The sequence below is a fragment of the Trichechus manatus genome, unplaced genomic scaffold (genome assembly GCF_000243295.1).
Source record: "Trichechus manatus latirostris isolate Lorelei unplaced genomic scaffold, TriManLat1.0 scaffold00054, whole genome shotgun sequence".
NCBI lineage: Eukaryota > Metazoa > Chordata > Mammalia > Sirenia > Trichechidae > Trichechus > Trichechus manatus.
This window is the reverse complement of record NW_004443990.1, coordinates 3,005,245-3,024,572: the sequence shown is the minus strand read 5'-3', so window position 1 is coordinate 3,024,572 and position 19,328 is coordinate 3,005,245. Positions and strand designations below refer to the sequence as shown.

Below are 19,328 nucleotides of genomic sequence, written 5' to 3'. Positions count from 1 at the left end.
ATAACTTCATGACATCACCTTGAACATATCTATGTTTAAAAACGTTTAAAAATTAGAGAACTTCACAGACTCCTACAGGTATGCTACCTCATCATTCAAAAATAATTAAAACGTAACAATTTTCATCCATTCATTCCTGAGGACTACACTTGTATTAAGTATTGATAGTCTGCCTACCAATCCTCTCTCTTCAGAATGATTTTTCCTTTTCAGGTTGTAACAGCTCATGCAGTTCGGGTCCCTGTCACCAGCAACCTGAGTGCCAACATTACTGGGTTTTTGCCTATTCATTGTATTTACCAGCTTCTCAGGAGTCGCTCCTTTACCAAGCACAAAGTGTCAATAAAAGTATGACCTTATTTATTTCAAGCTACAACCTAAGTTTATGCTTTTTTCCCCAGTGCAGTTTCAGTTTGGAGGCCTTTTGTGTGGGCTTTGTGTATGAAATGTATAGTATTAATCTAAGTTACTAGTCATTTAAATAACTAGAAACCTACTTTCAGATTTTTTAAAAACAATATAACTGTTCAGTTATTTACAAAATACACAGTTTTACTAATCCATCTAAATTCTCTGTAATAGCATACGGCTATTTCATTAAGCCTTAGTAAGATAATTGCCATTTTCTATACTTTTTAAAGCTACTCATTACATACCAAAGCCTGTTTTAAATTTACATATTCACCAAACTGGAAAAGTTGCTGGTCAGCTATGACCAGCATTTGTATATTTGCCATAAGGACACCTAACACCTAACTTATACATACTTTGGTATGTTTTAAATTTGTTATAGTTGGCTATATCAAACAGTTAAAAGTCCTCTAAAGAAAGACCGAAACCCTGGAGGTAAAGAAATCTGTTTGAACCTTTTCTAGAGGCTCTTTTATTTATAAAGAACAATTAACAGTATGTATATGATACATTACTTTTAATTGTCCTTTGTTTTATGATGTAGTGAAATTATTTTCCAGCTAGTTGTATCTTCTGCTTCTTTATATTTTTCATGAGCTGGATCAGAATTAAGTGTCTACCTTCATGGCCTCCATTACTGCATGCCCTCTATCTGAATGAATATACTGGTTAAGTGGTAGTCTTCTACAAATGCCTGAGTGCTGTGAAGAACTTCCCCTCTTCCTGGATTCCTTACTGCATTGGGGTCCTCTACCACAACACGTATGGTGCTCTAAATGCAGATATAGTAGGAACTTAAAATGTTTTTGCATTTTAAAAACTAATAGATTACAAATTCAAAGCCAAGCCTCTTATCATTTTAATGTTTATCTTTCACTAGACAATATTCTCAGGATATAAAGGTAGTTCATATTTTTAAACCAAAGACAATGGTGAAACTAGATAATATATTTGAAGCTGCTAACAGTTAATGAGGAGCCCTGGTGGCACAGTGGTTAAGCGCTTGGCTGTTAACCAAAAGGTCGGCAGTTTGAACCCACCAGCCACTCCTTGGGAGAAAGATGTGGCAGTCTGCTTCCGTAAAGATTATAGCCTAGGAACCCCTGTGGGACAATTCTACTCTTGTCCTGTATGGTCATTATAAGTAGGAATGGACTTGATGGCAGTGGGTTAACAGTGTTTATCGATGCATAAATTATGTAAAAATATGTATGTATTTTTATAATTTCCCTTGATTTTTCTTATTGCCATAATTGATTCAGTGCTTAAACCTTCTTTTTTAGGACTGGATTTATAGACAGCTGTGTGAAACCTCCACTCCACTTCATCCTCAGTTACTTCCTCTAATTGATGTGTACATAAATTCTGTACTTACTCCTGCATCTAAATCTAATCCAGAAGCCACAAATCAGCCAGTCACAGAACAGGAGATACTTAATGTTTTCCAAGGAGTCATTGGGGTAAAACTAGTGGTTCTTTACATCTTCTAGTTTATTTTTCTTTTAATTTATTCTTCGGACTTATTCCATATTGTTTTCCTGGACTTTCGAGGACATCCAGGTGGTTCAGAAATTAAAATAGGATAAAATTTCATTAAACCACTGTAAAAATTGAAAGAATGGTATTAGTTCCAAGTAGTTTGTCAGATAGGCATTTTTGAGAAATTCTTTTAAAACTTCTATTTCAAAGCCTGAGGTCTGTGTTTGACAAACACTATGTGACATTTCAACACATTCCACACAGCTTTGTTTAGGTTCCTGGGATTCTAAGATATACCTAGATTCATTTATGGAGAATTTGATAGAAAAATTTTTTCCCCTGATTTTGTTAGAAGGGAAAAACAGTTGTATTTTTCACCACTATAGTTAAATACGTAATACTTATTTTAGGAGTTATTTTCTTCATGATAGTTTCAGGTAATAATTTAGACTCCTTGAGCTTTTCAGAAGCAGTCTGATGGGATTGCTATTGAGTAACAGCTGAAGTCTTTTTCTGTTTTAAAGACCAGTTAAGCATGTTGTCTTTCATCTTTCATGCCATCTCAGATTTCATTTAAACTTGAAATTGTCTCTGAGTTTAATATGAACACAGCAACATTTCCCCCATTTTAGCTGATCTTGGAAGCAGCAACACTGAGTAGTAGTATATTTTGAATGCCTTTTCTATCAAAAAAGCACTCATGAAATTTGACAGTGTTTTAAAGTGTTTATAACATTACCTCCAGGGTGACAGCATTCGCCTTAATCAGCGTTTCAGTATCACAGCACAGCTTTTGGTGCTCTACTATGTACTGTCTTACGAGGAAGCTCTCCTAGCAAACACAAAGACTTTAGGTAAGCTGTGCATAGGGAAATGGTCCTAGCAATAGTTCATTTTATTTGCTTATATTTTGTTACCTTCCAAGCTGTTATATAAGAAAATAAGGTCAAATATTCCAACAAGCTCCAGCATTATTTTATATTCTTTGCTACATAGGTGTTATATACTCTAATGTATATGTACATGTATTTGTGGGCACATAATCACTCCTTATGGCTCTGTCTTCCTTTTACACAGACTAAATTAATAGATAACTGAATTGCCTGTATTTTTAACAATTTCAGTGAGCTTATTTGTAGAAATTAAATATAAGTTACAAGATAAACCTAAGGAGGTTAAAAAAAAAAAAAACCTGAATTTTTTTTTTCCGTTGATTTTAGTCTTTGCCCCATCTACGTTCTGTTAGTGTAAAGAGTTACAGGCTAATAGAAGAATTGCCCTTTTGTTGTTAAAATTATCACCAAGCTGGGCTTTTGCACTTGGCTACTTAATATAATATTAGAACGTCAGATTTAGCATGCAAGATGTCAGCACAAAGTAATACTTTTTCTCTATTTGAAAAATAAAATCCACCTGTATTTTTGGCTTACTTGATATATATACTTTTAATTTATTTTTCATATTTGAAACAAAAAGTATCATGAAAAGTTGTAGGCACTGAGTATATAATTAGGGAAAATTCTTCTAAGATTCTGGTTATTTAGCCACAACTGAGTGATTTTACTATTTAAAAAGCTGTAAATTAAAGTCACTTTTCAGTGTTTGGCAGACCAGTTTCTTTTTCTTTTTTAAATCTGAAAGATTGTGTTTTAAATATATTGTGAATTTCTTAGCTGTTTTCTTTCCTAACTACAATTGTTAGAGTTATACAGATGATATCCCATAACTATAATTGTAGTCTTTGTCATATTAAAGAAAATATGGACTAATAATATAAGCATTTTGTAATAGTCTCCCACTTGTATCCACGTATGGAAATTGAGTTCTGTTAAAGAATATGACACTTATGATTTGATAGATAGTAGAGGAATGAGTTACTAGGAGGTGTTCTGAGGGAGAACTCAGATCATTATTGCTATAGCAGATGAGCAAGATATACCTTTAGTTTTTATTTTAATTAATTAACATTTTAGCAAAAAAATTTTTAAAATACAGAAAATAGTATAGCCATCTCTTGTGTATATACCATGCAGAATTAACAAATCACTCAGACATTTTAGAACTGAAAGGGCCTATAGAGATTATATAATCTTGTTCCCAATGACATGCTTAGTCCATACCAGTGCACCTGATTGTGAATCTGCTATTCTTTCTACAACAACTTGATGGATGTGTATTGAAAAGTTAGGGATTTTAGGTTAGGAGTACAACTTAGCCTGGATTGAATACAGGAGATGGAACTGGAGTGTTAGAGGGGAGTTATTAGATTATTGCAAGATTCTAGCAAAAAAGTGATGCTAGTTTGGACTGGTAGCAGTACATATGTTTTGAAGGTAGAGTTGAGAGGTTTTGCTAATGGATTCATAGGGTTTGAAAGAGAAGAGCCAAGGTTGACTTGGAGGCTTTTAGCCTGACCCTAACGGATAGAATGGCTGTCGACTGAAATATGAGCAAGACCAGAGAAGGAGCAGATTTGTGGGTGATCAGGAGATCAGTTTTGGACATGCTAAGTTGGCAATGTCTCTTAGACATTCAAGTGGTGATGTTAAGGAAGCAATTGTATATACTGGCCTGGTACTTATGGGCGATACCTGGACTGAAGCTTTGAGACTCTTCAGCACATATATGATATTTAAAATCATTACAGTAAATAAGATCATGAAGTGAGGGAGTATAGGAGGAATATCAGGAAGATACGGCATCCTGGATGCAAAGGGAAGAGTGTTTCAAAGAGGAGGGACTGATCACGTATATCAAATGATATCAATAGATCAAGTAAGATTAGGACTGAGGCTCAGCTGATGACTGGATATAATTTGAGGTCATTTGACTTTTACAGTTTTACTGGAGTGGTAGGATGAAAGCTTCCTTTAGTGAGTCCAAAAGAGAATTAGAGGAGTTATATTGGAGACAATGAGATAGCTCTTTTGAGGAACTGTAAAAGGAAGGAGAGAAATGATATGGTAAATGAAGAGGAAAATGAGGTCAGGAGAGGATTATTTTAAATAGATGGGAGAGATAATAGAATGTTCGTATGCTGTTGGGAATAATCTAGTAGAGTGGGAAGAATTGGTGATGTAGGAGAGGGAAGAGTACCTGGAATGATGTTCTTGATAGGAGAGAGTAGATGAAATGTAGAGGACAAATGGATGGATTGGCCTTTCTTTGGAGAAATGCTTCCTCGGTTTTGAAGATTTTTTTTTTTTCTTGTCTAGTTTCTCATCTGCGAGGGGGATAAGTAACAGTATAATATGTCCCAACATGAGAGAATTTTGCACTTCCATAGCTAAAAAAATAATTATTCTGTCTCAAATTCATTCCTACCTATGATGTTGTGTTATAGTTTCAGCACCCTGTTAACTCTTCATGGTTTTGGTCTTTATAATAAGCCTTATTAGTAGGCACCAAGTAGCTGCAGAAGCTCAAATATGGAATTCTGGAATTTGAGATGGAGCCAAGTATTAGAATACCATAGCCATTTTAAAACATGTATACATATATTCACACAAACATACTTTTTTGGTTTATCTTTAAATATTTATAATACGTGTATATATAAATTTTAATTGAATAGTGTATAGATTCAAAAGAATATGTTAGAAATAAAGAATAATATAATAGATCCTTGTGCTCTACTACCCAATTAAAAAATTGAACATTATCATTACATTTGAAGTTTTAAACTTTTTTACAAAAAGTTTCCTACTTACTACATCTGAAAGCTTTATTAATTAGGTAAAACAGTTATTTTTACATACTTTTGAAATTAAAGATAATAGTAATTAATGTTGTATATATATAAGGAAATATTTACCAGTTCCTAAAGCAGCCAGTGTGATCCTAAACACAACCCTGTTCTTAAGTAGCTGAAAGCATTTCTTGCTTAACTCACCCTCAAGCTTAACTTTGTTTAACAACAAAATCTGGCATTTATTTCAGCTTCTGTCATTCTGTTATATGTGACATTTTTTTACTGGTCACCAGCAGAATGAGACACATCCTGTGGTACTTGGGAAACTGTAATGCTCACTGGCTTTAAAATTCCCGAACTTGAAGTTTTTCTTTGTACTTGACAGTTCATATTTTTCTTCAGAGAAGAAAATTCTTCCAACTTCTTTTTAAAATGCAGAAACTTTTAAGCAAACATTGGCAGATGTCATTTCTTAGCAGCTGGAAGTTTCAGAGCTGTAAAACCTAGAGCTAAATTTTGACACAAGTTCTGTTTTGACTATATTGTAGAGTAGTAACAGTAAAAATGTTAAATTTATTTAATTACTTACCTAATTGTTTACATATATTACTTTCTGCAAAACAGCTGGCTTTTAAAATAAAAACATTTGTAAAAGGTGTGTTTACTGGGGAAAATTTAGGAAATGAGAAAAGTACAAAAAAGAATCTATAAACTACCCATTATTCTACTGCCCAGAGATAATCACTAGTAAAAGTTTGCTAGAAAAGCCTTTAGTCTTTGCACATATGATAGCTTTCACAAAGTTGAAATCATAATATATTTTAATCTACTCTTTCTACTTAATACATTTTAAACATTTGACTATTATAGTAAACTTTTTTCCTAAAACATTTTTCATGCATAATATTTCACTATAAATGTGTACTGTTACTTGCCTGATAAATTCCTTATTGTTGGACATTTAAATTATCCCCAAATTTTGCTGTTATAAATAATAGAGGAATGAATACCCTTAGAAGTAACATTATAAACAGTCATGATTATTTTTTTCCTTAGGTCAGATTCTTAGATATAGAACTGCTAAGTCAAAGGTTATAAAAAATTACAAGATTTAAAAAATGAATTGCCATATTGCCTTCCAGATCCATTATACCAGTGTAAAGTCCCACATTTGTGTACGATAGGAAATGCCAATTTCCCTGTACTTTTTCCAATATTGAATGTTATCATTTGTATATGGTTTTGTTTAATTACAGAATTTCATGGGGAAGAAAGTCTTCCAAAGCAGGGTACCAACATTATATAACTAATCACCTGTTGTTTTCTTCTAGGACATTGTTCTTTTCAAAATTTAGATATGCCTGGAATTTATTTTGGTGTAAAATAGGGATAGAGATCCAATTTTATTTTTTCATAATTAGTCATTTGTCAACATTACATAGTGAATAATCCATCATTTTTCTTCTGCTTTGGAAGGCTGCTGTTACATATACCCAAGTTTTATTACAAACCTATATCTGTTTTTGGATTTTCTTTTTTATGTCTGACATTTCTTGTGCCTTTCACCACTGCTGTTTTTGTTCGAAATTTCTACTGAAATTTTGTTTATAAATTTGTCTATTCTCACATATTTAATCTTTCACATGAAGTTTATAATGATTTTGTTAAGTGCAACAAAAGAAAATTATATCGAGACTTTGATCAGAATTATAATAAACCTTATAGATTATTTTGGAGAAAATTTACATCTTTACAATATTGTATTCCCACCTAGGAATATGAAATTTTTTTTTTTTAATTATTAAAATGTAAGCTTCATGAAGGCTGTTTCTTGGTCTACTTTTTTCACTGCTGTGTCTCTAGCATCTAGAATAGGACTTGGCACATTGTAAGCGCTTAATAAATATTTGTTGAGTGAGTGAATTTACTCATTCTTTTTTTATGACTCAAGTCATTTTTTATGACTCAGGTCATTTTTTATGTCTGTCAATAAAATTTTGTAGTTTACATAGAACCTATACGTTCTGCATAATCTCTCCTAACAAGTTGTCACTGGTTATAGGAAAGGTATTGGCATTTGTTTTGGATTAGCCAAATTTGAATTCCTTTTATTCTTAGAATGACATGTATTTAAAAGAAAAAAAATTAATTTATCAATTAAATGCTTTTTTTTTTTTTTTGACATTTATCAAGTTTGGTTTCTTTATATAATTCATTGTATAATTAATACCCTTGTATTCCTAGAGTAGACCCTACTTGCTCATGGTAAGGTATTGGGTTTAGTTTGCTTGTTTTTTTTTTTAATGATTCTTCCATCTGTATTTAAGCAAGTGAGACTGACCAAGTGAGACTGACCTTTTTTCCCACCTTCTTTTCTTTTTTTTTCCTTTTCCTCTTTCATCCTTTCTTTCAGACTTTGGTATCAGGTTTACACTAATTTTATAAATGAATTATGAAGATTTCCATCTTTTTAAGGATTAAAATGCCACAAAAGCGACAAGAGACAATAATAATATTTAAAACATTTCTAGTTTTGTTGAGGTTGAGGTTAAATGTTAGATATGAGCCCTTGAAAGCAATACATTGGAAGAAATTTGGGAATGTGATTGTTCATGTTATATATATAAAACCAATGACCTCATGGGCTTTTTGTAATTGTAGTTTAGTTTTTTACTAAAGGATTAAGAATATCCTCAATGTGTATTTCACAGAGATGTTAAAGAGAAACAGTTGCTTTAGGCAATGTTTCATGGGCTGCCAGTTCTTTGATGCAATCATTAAAATATATTCAAGATTTTGTCTTAAATTTTATAGGTCTAGAAATTTAAATATTGATACTTCACCCTAAACTGATCTTGGGGACTCTAGATCTTAGTAATACTAGTTAACATTTATTGAGTTCTTGTTCTGTGCCAGACACTTGCTGTAAGTACTTTACATGTGTTAACTCATACAGCAATTCTATGCGATAGATACTGTTGTTATCTTTATTTTACAGGTGAGAACACTGAGGCACAGGGAAATTAAGTAACTTCCCTAAGTAGTAAGTGTTGAAACCGGGATTTGAACCCAGGCAGACCATCACTGGGACCTATGCTCTTAACTCTTGTTTAAACTGCCTTCTGACATGTTCTTACTCAGTTCATAAAAGATGGGTGTGGAAAACTAGAATGCTAATTTATTAATTTAAAGGGGGTGTTATATCTAATCAAAGGCGCTCTGTCGGCGCAAATGGCTCAGCACTCGGTTGCTAGCTAAAAGGTTGTCCATTCAAACAACCCAGTGGCTCTGTGGGAGAAAGATGTAGCGATCTGCTCCCATTAAGAAAATCCTACGAGGCAATTCTTCTCTGTCACATCGTGTTGCTAGGAGTTGAAATCGACTCAATGGCTCCTAACATCAACAGTGTATCTAATCAAGAGGTATATGGTCTGTATAGGCAGTGATTCTCAATCTTTATTCAAACATTTGTGTTTACATGCTTCTTACATGCTTTCTTGGTCCTCAACCAAAAAAAAAAAAAAAAAGTCAAGCTTTACATTCTGTGGTTTGTAATTGAAAAAAGAATAAGTATATTGGGTATACTTCTCCAAGCTACACATACCCTGATGAGATTCTTATATATCCCTGTGGTGTACAAGCAAAGTACCTTGGAATGAGATGAGAGTACCAGGCATATAGAATATGGTGGGAGATGACACAGAGCAAGATAGTGTTGATTGACAAGGACCCTCACTCTGTGGACTTTAGGGATCCTTTAAAGGTTTTTGAGTATGGAGTCAAGAGAGATATAATCTAGCCTAATCTGTATTTAAATAAGGGAACTATGGCAGCAGTGTGAAGGATGGATTAGAGAGGTGAGAAATTGGAGGCAGGGAAACCGGGCCATAGTAAGTATTGAACCAGAAGATGAGTAGGCACTGAATTAAGTAGCAGAAAAAGAACAAAAATGAAAAAAGACTTGTTGGTTGGCTAAAGGTAGGAGGTGTGGGAGAAGGAAGTCAAATTCATATTGCCTAACTTAGAAAGAGTCAGTCACCATTGTAGTACATAATATGATTAAATTAAGTCTTCTTTTTGTGAGTTACATTGGAATTATGAAGCTGTAAGCTGTGTGACTATGCCTGCATTTGGTTTTTCTCATTATGTTTAGGCAAGTCTTGACTCACAGGTTTTTTTCAGTGTAAGACGCTATGGCAGATGACTTTTCTCGCTCAGAATTTTTCTACCCCCTAGTTCAATTTCAAGGCATTTTCCAAATCTCGGCCTTAGGTATGTTCTTGCTCTTCCTGTGTATTCACTATTTTGGTAGTGATTCTTCATCCTTTGTGTGCTGTATTTACATCTTAAGCAAATTAAGAGTAGTTTAACCTTGTTTTTGTTTCCATTTGGGTTGAAGGTTAAGATTTCTGTTGTTTCTGACTATTTATTTTACACTTTTTCTTTGACTAACAGCTGCCATGCAAAGAAAGCCCAAATCATATTCTTCTTCTTTGATGGATCAGATTCCTATCAAATTCCTTATTCGACAGGCTCAAGGGCTACAGCAGGAATTGGGAGGTATTTACTTGCTTTTACTGCTAAAGTTAATGATTAAACTTACTGTTTGTAATGTTATAAAAGTGTAATAGGTGCTTATTGTCAAAAATTCAGACAATTTAAGACTGAAATTCCTCGTTACCTCCCTCACTAAATCTTTTTTCCTTCCAACCACCACCCCCCACCCCCCTAAAAAAAAACCAAAAACAAAAAACACACACACTGGCTGTTTTCAGTTTGGTGTGTCTTCAGACATTTTCTTCTATAGGTTGAACAATGTGGAATTACAAGTATTCAATTATTTTTGACCTACTAAAATAGCAATTTGATGTGGTTGAACCTGATAGACACACACACAGGTAAATTTTTTTTTTTAATTACAACTGTTAATACTACCTCTTTTGAGACTTGCTTTTTTCACTTGTTTTGGAGATTTTTTTCATAATAGTAATGTAGATCTACCTTATTGTTTTTAATTGCTCCATAGTATTCCATAGTATGAATATACTGTAATATTTTTTTAAACTAGATTTTTTCCTTAATTAAACACCTTTTCTTCTTGTAATGTTTCAGAGTATGGATTTTTTTCTATCTTAAGTTGGAATTTTCTTTGTTTTGGTTGGTTTCAAGAAGGAACATGAGTCTTCCTTAGGTATCTTTAACCAGATGTTTGTATTTACTTATATCTTTGCATAATCTAGATCCAAAGAAAGGATGTTATATTTGGCAGCATTTGGCAATTAAAATGTTTAATTGCAAAGATTATGAAATGTAGATTAATTTGCACTAATGTTTTGTGACTCTTTCGTGATAGTCTTAAGTGTACATGTAGCATTTCTGTGTGCATTTAGAGGTTTGGACTTTAAAATAATAACCACTTTTTTTAAATTTCATTTTATTGTTGTACTTTAAGTGAACATTTACAATTCAAGTTAGTCTCTCATACAAAAATTTATACATACATTGTTATGTGACCCTAATTGCTCTCCCTATACTGTGACATCACATTCCTCCTTTCCACCCCTGATTTCCCATGTCCATTCAACCAGCTCTTGACCCTGCCTTCTCATCTTACCTCCAGACAGGAGCTGCCCATTTAGTCTCATGTGTCTACTTGAGCTAAGAAGCACACTCTTCACGAGTATCATTTTATGTCCCATGGTCCAGTCTAATCTTTGACTGAAGAGTTGGCCTCAAGAATGGTTTTAGTGCTGGATTGACAGAGACTCCGGGGGCCATGCTTTCTGGGGTTCCTCCAGTCTCAGACCATTAAGTCTGGTCATTTTACTAGAATTTGAGTTCTGTACCCCACTTTTCTACTGCTCCAACAGGAACTGTCTGTTATGTTCCCGGTCAGGGTAAAATAATAACCACTTTTGATTGTTACAGTGACTATTCAAATGTAGAAACATTAATGTTTAATCAGTTACTGTGAGAAAGGAAGCAGATATTATCCCTGTTGGGGCTAAGTGATGGTATGATTTGATCGAAGTTGCATAATAAAGGGATGATCAGATCTAAAGTACTTTTTATTACTACTACTGCTATTACTAGCAGCCCTGGTGGCGCAGTAGTTAAAGCATTCAGCTGCTAACTGAAAGGTCAGCAGTTCGAACCCACTAGCTACTCAGTGGAAGAAAGATGTAGCAATCTGCTTCCGTAAAGATTTATGGCTTCGGAAATCCTGTGGGGTCACTATGAGTTGAAATTGACTCAATGGTACTGGGTCTGGTTTTTTTTTTCTTTCTTTACTGCAATTACTACTACTTTTACTACTCTGATGGTGATGATGATTATAGTGTAGTAGCAACAACAGTTTTAGGTAACTAATAGTTACCTAATTGTTAGTTATGGGCCAAGCATTTAGCATAGTGGTACTTCATATAATTAAATAGGTATTTTAGGGTACTTGTATTATCATGTATTTTCTCATTATTGATATTATATGGTAATAGTCATGAACACTCAAGCTATGCTAAAACAAAATGTTAAAAACAAGGCTTTTGATTTAGTAAAAGGAACGTTTCCTATTCCTTTTAATCTTTAACCCTTTTTGAAGGAAGACAAATATACCCTCTTGTGGAAATAATTAGTACTGCTTCTGTTTGCTGAAAACTGTGTGACTTTGGGAAAGTTAATAAATGTCTTTCAGCCTCAGTTTCCTTACAGTAGAATGGAGGCAATATTGCTTATCTTGAAGGATATTAGGGTGAAATGAGAAAATGCACATAAAGTGCCTGAGACCATTTAGGCATTCAAAAGTGGGCAACTGGGTTGGAGGAGAGGGCATGTTCTCCTACAGAGGCTTGTCAGAATTTCTGAGTGAGGCCTTTTTTCAAACCACGTATGATGTACTCCAGATTGACATTTTTTTCCCCATCCTTCTTTCTTCCCCCTACAACTCCTGAACCACTGTTATATTAAACAGGTTTACCTGATGGGAGACTTTCATGTTGGGATGGGGTAGAAGCTTGAGAACTTCTGTGATAGGTAGTAATTCCTAACTCACTGTGAATCATATCACTTGGGGGATCTTTATTTAAGCAAATTCCCTGGCTCTAACTACTGAATTGGAGGGGAAGTGGGAAAGCCTCTGGTGTTTAAGAATGGAGAATCCAGTTGACTTCTTGTAAATTTTCAAGGGTTGCATTCTGCTTTATTGCGTCTTCTTGCAACTAACTACCCACATTTATGTATTGTGGATGACTGGATCTGTGAAGAAGAAATCACAGGGACTGATGCCCTGTTGAGGCGAATGCTCCTGACTAATAATGCCAAAAACCACTCTCCTAAACAACTCCAAGAAGGTATAGTACATGTATAGATTTTATTCCATATAGTCTTCCTTTTCCCCTGTTAGTAGTACAAAGAGATGTTAAGCTTATTGAAATCTTAAAATTATGCAGAATTTTCCTGGGGATATCATAAAAGTCTTTGATGAATATATTTTAAGTAATTCTCGCTGAATTTAAGGAGTTTTAACCATTTCTTTCTGATATGCTTGTATCTTTTCTCTCATAGGTTCTATGTTGTATCACCAAATACAAGTAGCATGGTTTTAGGAAGGTCCTAAACTGGTCAGGAGTAAGTGTAATAGAGCAATGTCTAGATCAGAGCTGCCAAACAGAAATATAATGCGAGCTACACATGTAATTTTAAACTTTCTTGTAGCCAAATTATAAAAGTAAAAAGACACAGGTGAAATTAATTTCAATAATATATTTTATTGACCCTAATATATCCAATTTCTTATCATTTCAACATGTAATCAATATAAAAATTATTAGATATTTTGCTTTCTTTCACACTTAAGTCTTTGCAGTCTACTGTGTGTTTGATACTTACAGCACATCTTACTTTGGACTAGCTACATGTCAGCTGCTCAACAGCAGATGTAGTTAATGGCTGTTGTATTGGAGAGCACAAATCTAGGTAGTTTTTAAGTTAAAAAGTTTGAATCTTTCAAATAACATTACTTCCACAAGGCGTAAGTACATGGGTCTATTTTCCTGTTTCGGTAGATTTTTAAAATCAAACTGAATCACCAAGAAAATGACAGTCTTGGGTCACTGATGTGATTTCAAAATTGAGATTTTGGTTTTCTTGTTCTTCATGAAGTAACAGGTGTACTTACATGAATTTTTCTTAAGTCTCCTTATTTGTAAGTTTAGTCAAAACTATGCCTAGGATTGAATGTTTTATTTCTTACCAGTGTAGTCTTCTTGTTTTGTTTCGCCTGTAGTCTGAGAGAGCAATGTTACTTCCAGCTCTGAAAACTTTATAAAATTTAGACTGTGACCGCTAAATTTTCTTTTTAGCATTTTCAGCTGTCCCAGTAAGTCACATACAAGTGATGCAGATTCTAGAACACTTGACTCTACTCTCTGCCAGTGAACTTATACCATATGCAGAAGTATTAACATCCAATATGAACCAGCTGTTGAATTCAGGGGTTCCACGAAGAATTCTTCAAACAGTCAATAAACTATGGATGGTTCTTAATACTGTCATGCCTAGAAGGTAATTTTAGTGTATCAGTACATGTAATAGATAAATGTATAGCAATGATAATATATAGTAACCTGAACTTAATTGTTGAAAAAAAATTTCACAACACCCACTTATATCAATCTTGTTTAAATATTGGACAATATTAATTCCTTTCTGAAGACTACTAATTAAAGAATTGTTACAACTTTAAGGAAAAGAATAAAGTTTATCTTAAGAAATAGAGAGAAACAAATTATTTCCAACTTGAGAAAATTCTTTTAACAGTAGGGTCTTATTTATAGTCATTTGTGACTAATTGTGATATAGATCACTATTATGTCTTGCATCATTGCAGTAGTTTTTAAACTTGGCTGCACATGAAAATCACCTGGTGAGCTTTTAAAAATCCTGATATCCAGGTGGAAACAGCTCAGTGTCCATCACCTGATGGGTGGATAAGCAAAATGTGGTTTATACATACAGCATTATTCAGCCATAAAGAGAAATGAAGTTTAAAATTTTTTTTTTATTGTACTTCTGTTGAAAGTTTACAGAGCAAATTAGGTTCTCATTAAACAATTAATACACATTGTTTTGTGACACTGGTTGCCAACCCCCGGACATGTCAACACTCTCCCCCTTCTTGACCTTGGGTTCCCCAATACCAGCTTTCCTGTCCCCTCCTGCATTCTCGTCTTGCCCCTGGGCTTGTGTGCCCATTTAGTTTCATTTTGTTTTATGGGCCTGTTGAATCTTTGGCTGAAGGGTGAACCTCAGGAGTGACTTTAGTACAGAGTTAAAAGGATGTCCAGGGGGGTGAAATGAAGTTTTGATATATGCTACAACATGGATAAACCTTGAAAGCATTATGCAAAGTGAAATAAATCAGACACAAAAGGATGAGTATTGCCTCATCCCATTTATATGAAATATCTAGAATAGGCAAATGCATTGAGAAAAAAGTAGATTTGTGGTTACCAGGTGCTGAGGGGCGAAGGGCAGGGGGAGCTATTTATTTTGACATATAGGATTGTTAGTTTCCTTTGTGGTTACCTTAATATTTACCCCTATTTTTCTAAGTTTATACCAGTCTTTTATTTCTTTATATCGCCTTGACTTCCTCTCCATATGAAAAATTTATGTCTACATTTTTTAGTCCCTCTTTTTTGTTTTAATGTTGTCATCTTTTACATAGGGGGGAGCTATTTAAAAGGAAAAAATCCCCAATGCCCAGGTTGTACCTCATGCCAATTAAATCAGAGTGACCGTGAGTGGGAGTAAGGCATTAGTATTTTTTTTTAAAGATTCCCCAGGTGATTCCAATGTGCACCAAAGTTTGGGAAACACTGGATTATTTTGTCTTTCATCAAATGAGTCTTTGTTGACCCATAGATTGCATCAGAATCACCTGGGCAGCTCTAAAAAAAGGAGAATACTGGGCCTAACTATCTGAGATTTTGATTCAGTAGGTCTGGGAATATTTTTACTTTTTAATTTTTACCTAGTATTAGAGTTTAAGGAGCCCTGGTGGTGCAGTGGTTAAAGCGCTCAGCTGCTAACTGAAAGGTTGGCAGTTTGAACCCACCAGCTGCTCCATGGGAGAAAGATGTGGCAGTCTGCTTCTGTAAAGATTTATAGTCTTGGAAACCTTATGGAGCAGTTCTACTCTGCCCCATAGCATCACTATGAGTCAGAATTGACTTGATGGCAGAGGGTTTGGTTTTGGGTTTATTCGAATTTAATTTACTTTTATAGTTTATTTTATAATTTAATTTACTTAAACTGTAAATTTATTATAAAGTAATAAATGCACATAATCTAAGAAGTTAAATAGTATATCAGGTTCCTTTCCCATTTTAGATTCTGGCTTCCCAGAGACAACTATTTTCAACTTTTAATCTTTTTATTCTGGTATTTATGCACCCTTCTCCCATATCTCTTAATAATATGCTGGTACAGCATTTCCTGATTTTCCAATTTTACAAATTATCTGTTGACTTCCTGTTATACAAGATGAAGGTTTAGTACTCTTTCTTACTTCCTCCCCTGTGCATCCTCATCCCCTACAACATAGACTTCCCTTTCCCTCATTTCTCCCAAACTGTTATGTCAAATATTTTGGTTAAATATTCAGTGTGCATGTTATTATGACTATATAAGTGTTATTTACAGTTGAACTATGTGATATCCTTTGATTAAATTTTCTTTGTTATATACTTCTACCCAACTATAAATAAGACTTATACAGTCATAATAACATGCACACTGGATATTTATTTTGGGAGACACAATTCAATCCATAACATATGGTATAACTGAGGTTTTGATTCAAGTTTTTATTTTATATGCCATGATTATTCCACTACAACTGTGAAGATTTTGTGACTACTTTGTGTTTACTGTTTTGTCCTTATTTGTTTTAGAGAGACAATAATAGGTTAGATTTCTATAGTTTTTAAATTTTCAAAGTTCCTTCACACTTGTTTTCTGATTTTTTTTCCTGAATATATCTTTCTAAGATAGAAAGGACTGGATGACTACAGGAAATTTGTTTCAGTTATAATACAGCTGTTCTTGAACATGTGATTATTTTCTCATCAGGCTGTGGGTAATGACAGTTAATGCACTGCAACCTTCAATAAAGTTTGTACGACAACAAAAATATACTCAGAATGACCTGATGATAGATCCTCTCATTGTCCTAAGGTGTGACCAAAGGGTTCACAGGTATGTGTCATTGAGATTTTTATTATAGAGCTATGCTTTGGAGAATCAAAAGAAATTGAAGAAATTCAGTTTAAACTTTTATCTTATTGTTCTTGCAGAAAACTGTTAGTATGGCCTGTGGAGTTTTTTTTTGGTTTATATTCATGAAGTCTATATTCAGCTTAATATTTGGTATGTGATTAATAAAACCTAGCCTTAGGGAAATATCATTCTTGGTATTGGCAGCCATCAGTATTGGCTGTTCTTTCTCTCAGGGTCAAGACCAGTAAAGAATGGCACTGTTTCTGCTAGCATCATAGAAAAGGACTTTTAAAAAATTGGTTCATTGTGAATCATTCCATACATTAAAACAGCGACCATTTTGGTGTCTTTAATTGTGACATTAGTGTCATTAATTTCACATTTGGCTGTAATCTTTGCCAGTTGCTGAATTCAAGCAGTTGCTTTCAAGTGAGTTCATCTGAAAAGGCAGAGTTAATTAATTTGAATAATTTATATTTGAATTTCTAGTTTCTATATTAAGCAATATCAAAGATGAGGGGGTTGGCTTTAAAGTGATTATCATGTGCGTGGAGAAATACATGAAAAGTTAAATAATATGGTTATGTGCAGCTGAATAGTATAGGCAGTGAATGCTATTAAAAGTTCAGGAAAGTTGTTGTGGAGGAGATGAGACCTGAGTAGTATTTTGAAGGATAGGGTTTAGATGGGTTTAGATGAACAGATATTACTTGGTGGGGCTAGGAATTTAGGAAGGTATTCTGGGAAAAAGAATACTGGGAGCAAAAGTGTGGAAGCCAGAATGAAAAAGGCTTGGAATGGAGGGTTAATTTTGGAGAAGAGCAGACTTCAGAGATAATTTAAAAGAGAGGCTTTGTGCTAGGTAGGTTAGAGGAGAATGAACTGAAGTCAGGAAAACTAATTAGGATACACTCTATGCATATACTTACCTGTCATCACCCATAGGGATGGCATTCTTAAAGTGGCAAAGGCAGTCAAATATGGTTGGTGAGCTCAAAGTCTCTTAGAAAATAGGAACCAGGAAAATAATCAGTATAAATGACAATAAGTCTAAAAGTAAAAGTAAAACCATAGTAAATGACACTTATAGAAAATAGCCAATTCTAAAATAAACAGTTCATCAGTGTTTAAAATCTCCTTTCACCTGAATTACTTCCAATTGTTCTGGAAGCAGATTCTTACATAAGTTTTATACTATGCAGAGTTTATTAATTTTTTAAAAAGATTTTGTATTGATTTGAAACGATACTGTTTGTCCTTGCATCATTATTTTATATTGTTTTCCCAAGTCTGGACAAAGTGCTTGGTCTTTTCACAAATGATTACAATGCTTAAGGGTATGTTTTTATGTGCCTAATTATTTAGTCACATACTAAGGAGATGAAATAAAAAACAGAATTCCTCTCTGTATGTTAGTCTGTTGGCCCATCTTCAGGGTACTAGACTGAGGCCTAATACTTATCTAATTTCCCTGCTTAAAGGAATTGAATTAGAATCAAACAAACATGAGAACAATTGCTTCTTAAGATTTGGTATTTGTTTTCTCAGAACATCTGCTCATAACTGGTTCATAAAGCTTCATTTATACATTTACATATTTTTCTTTATTTAAATTATGCTGTCATAATATATGTAAAGTTTTTTGTAGCCTGGATTTTTCCTTAACAACTTGTGAACCTTTTCTCATGTTAGTAGATATTTTTAATATTAATTGGCTACATAGTATTCCATTTTATAGGTATGCTATGCTCTTAACCCAACCCCCTATTTGTTAGACTTTTTTTTTTTTTCTCCAGTTTTTGCTGTTATCAGTAGGGCTGTGCTGACTATGTGCATTTCCCCATACTTCTGGGTCTTTCCTTAGAACTGATTCTGAAAACTGGAATTATTGGGGCAAGAGTAACATGTTCATTTTAAAAACTTTTGATTCATATTTTCATTCTGCCATCTGGAAAAGCTGAACCATTTTATAGCCGTCTTTGATATTGTATTCTTTCCTACACCTTCCTATACTATTTTATGTAATATTTTCCAATTTGATAGGGAAAAATGGGTTCCCACTTTATTTTTTTATTAGATTTAACATTTTTATATATTTATTGGCTATTGGTATTTCTTTATATGTTAGCCCAGTTTTCTATTGGAATGCTTAACTTTTTTATTGATTTAAAGAGCTCTTCATCTATAAAGCGTATCAGCTCTTTGTAGACATATTACAGTTTTATCCCTGTACCTTTGTGTTATCTTTTAATTAATTTCTTTAAATTTAATTTTTTCACCAAGGTATCATTCACATGGTTTTAAAAATATCAAACAATATGAAAATATATAAACATATAAATGATATGATGTCCAGAATTTGCTTTGAACTAACCCAGTGGTGGTGGTGGGAAAGTGGGTGGGGGTATATATGAAACAATACTGGCCATGTCTAGATAACTGTTGAAGCTGGGTGATGGATACTTGGGGG

The 19,328-nt window shown here is 33.7% G+C and overlaps 1 protein-coding gene across 5 annotated transcripts in view; it reads left to right on the top strand.

Annotated features, from left to right (window-relative positions):
- INTS2 (integrator complex subunit 2) overlaps positions 1–19,328 on the top strand; it is a 50,341-nt gene that overhangs the window by 24,710 nt on the left and 6,303 nt on the right. For all 5 annotated transcript variants that reach the window (XM_023732691.1, XM_004377845.2, XM_023732692.1 and 2 more), the window contains exons 13-19: positions 214–348; positions 1,695–1,871; positions 2,636–2,744; positions 10,037–10,141; positions 12,763–12,927; positions 13,939–14,140; positions 16,712–16,837. In XM_023732691.1, the coding sequence (XP_023588459.1) occupies positions 214–348; positions 1,695–1,871; positions 2,636–2,744; positions 10,037–10,141; positions 12,763–12,927; positions 13,939–14,140; positions 16,712–16,837 (1,019 nt within the window). The remainder of the gene's footprint in view (positions 1–213; positions 349–1,694; positions 1,872–2,635; positions 2,745–10,036; positions 10,142–12,762; positions 12,928–13,938; positions 14,141–16,711; positions 16,838–19,328) is intronic.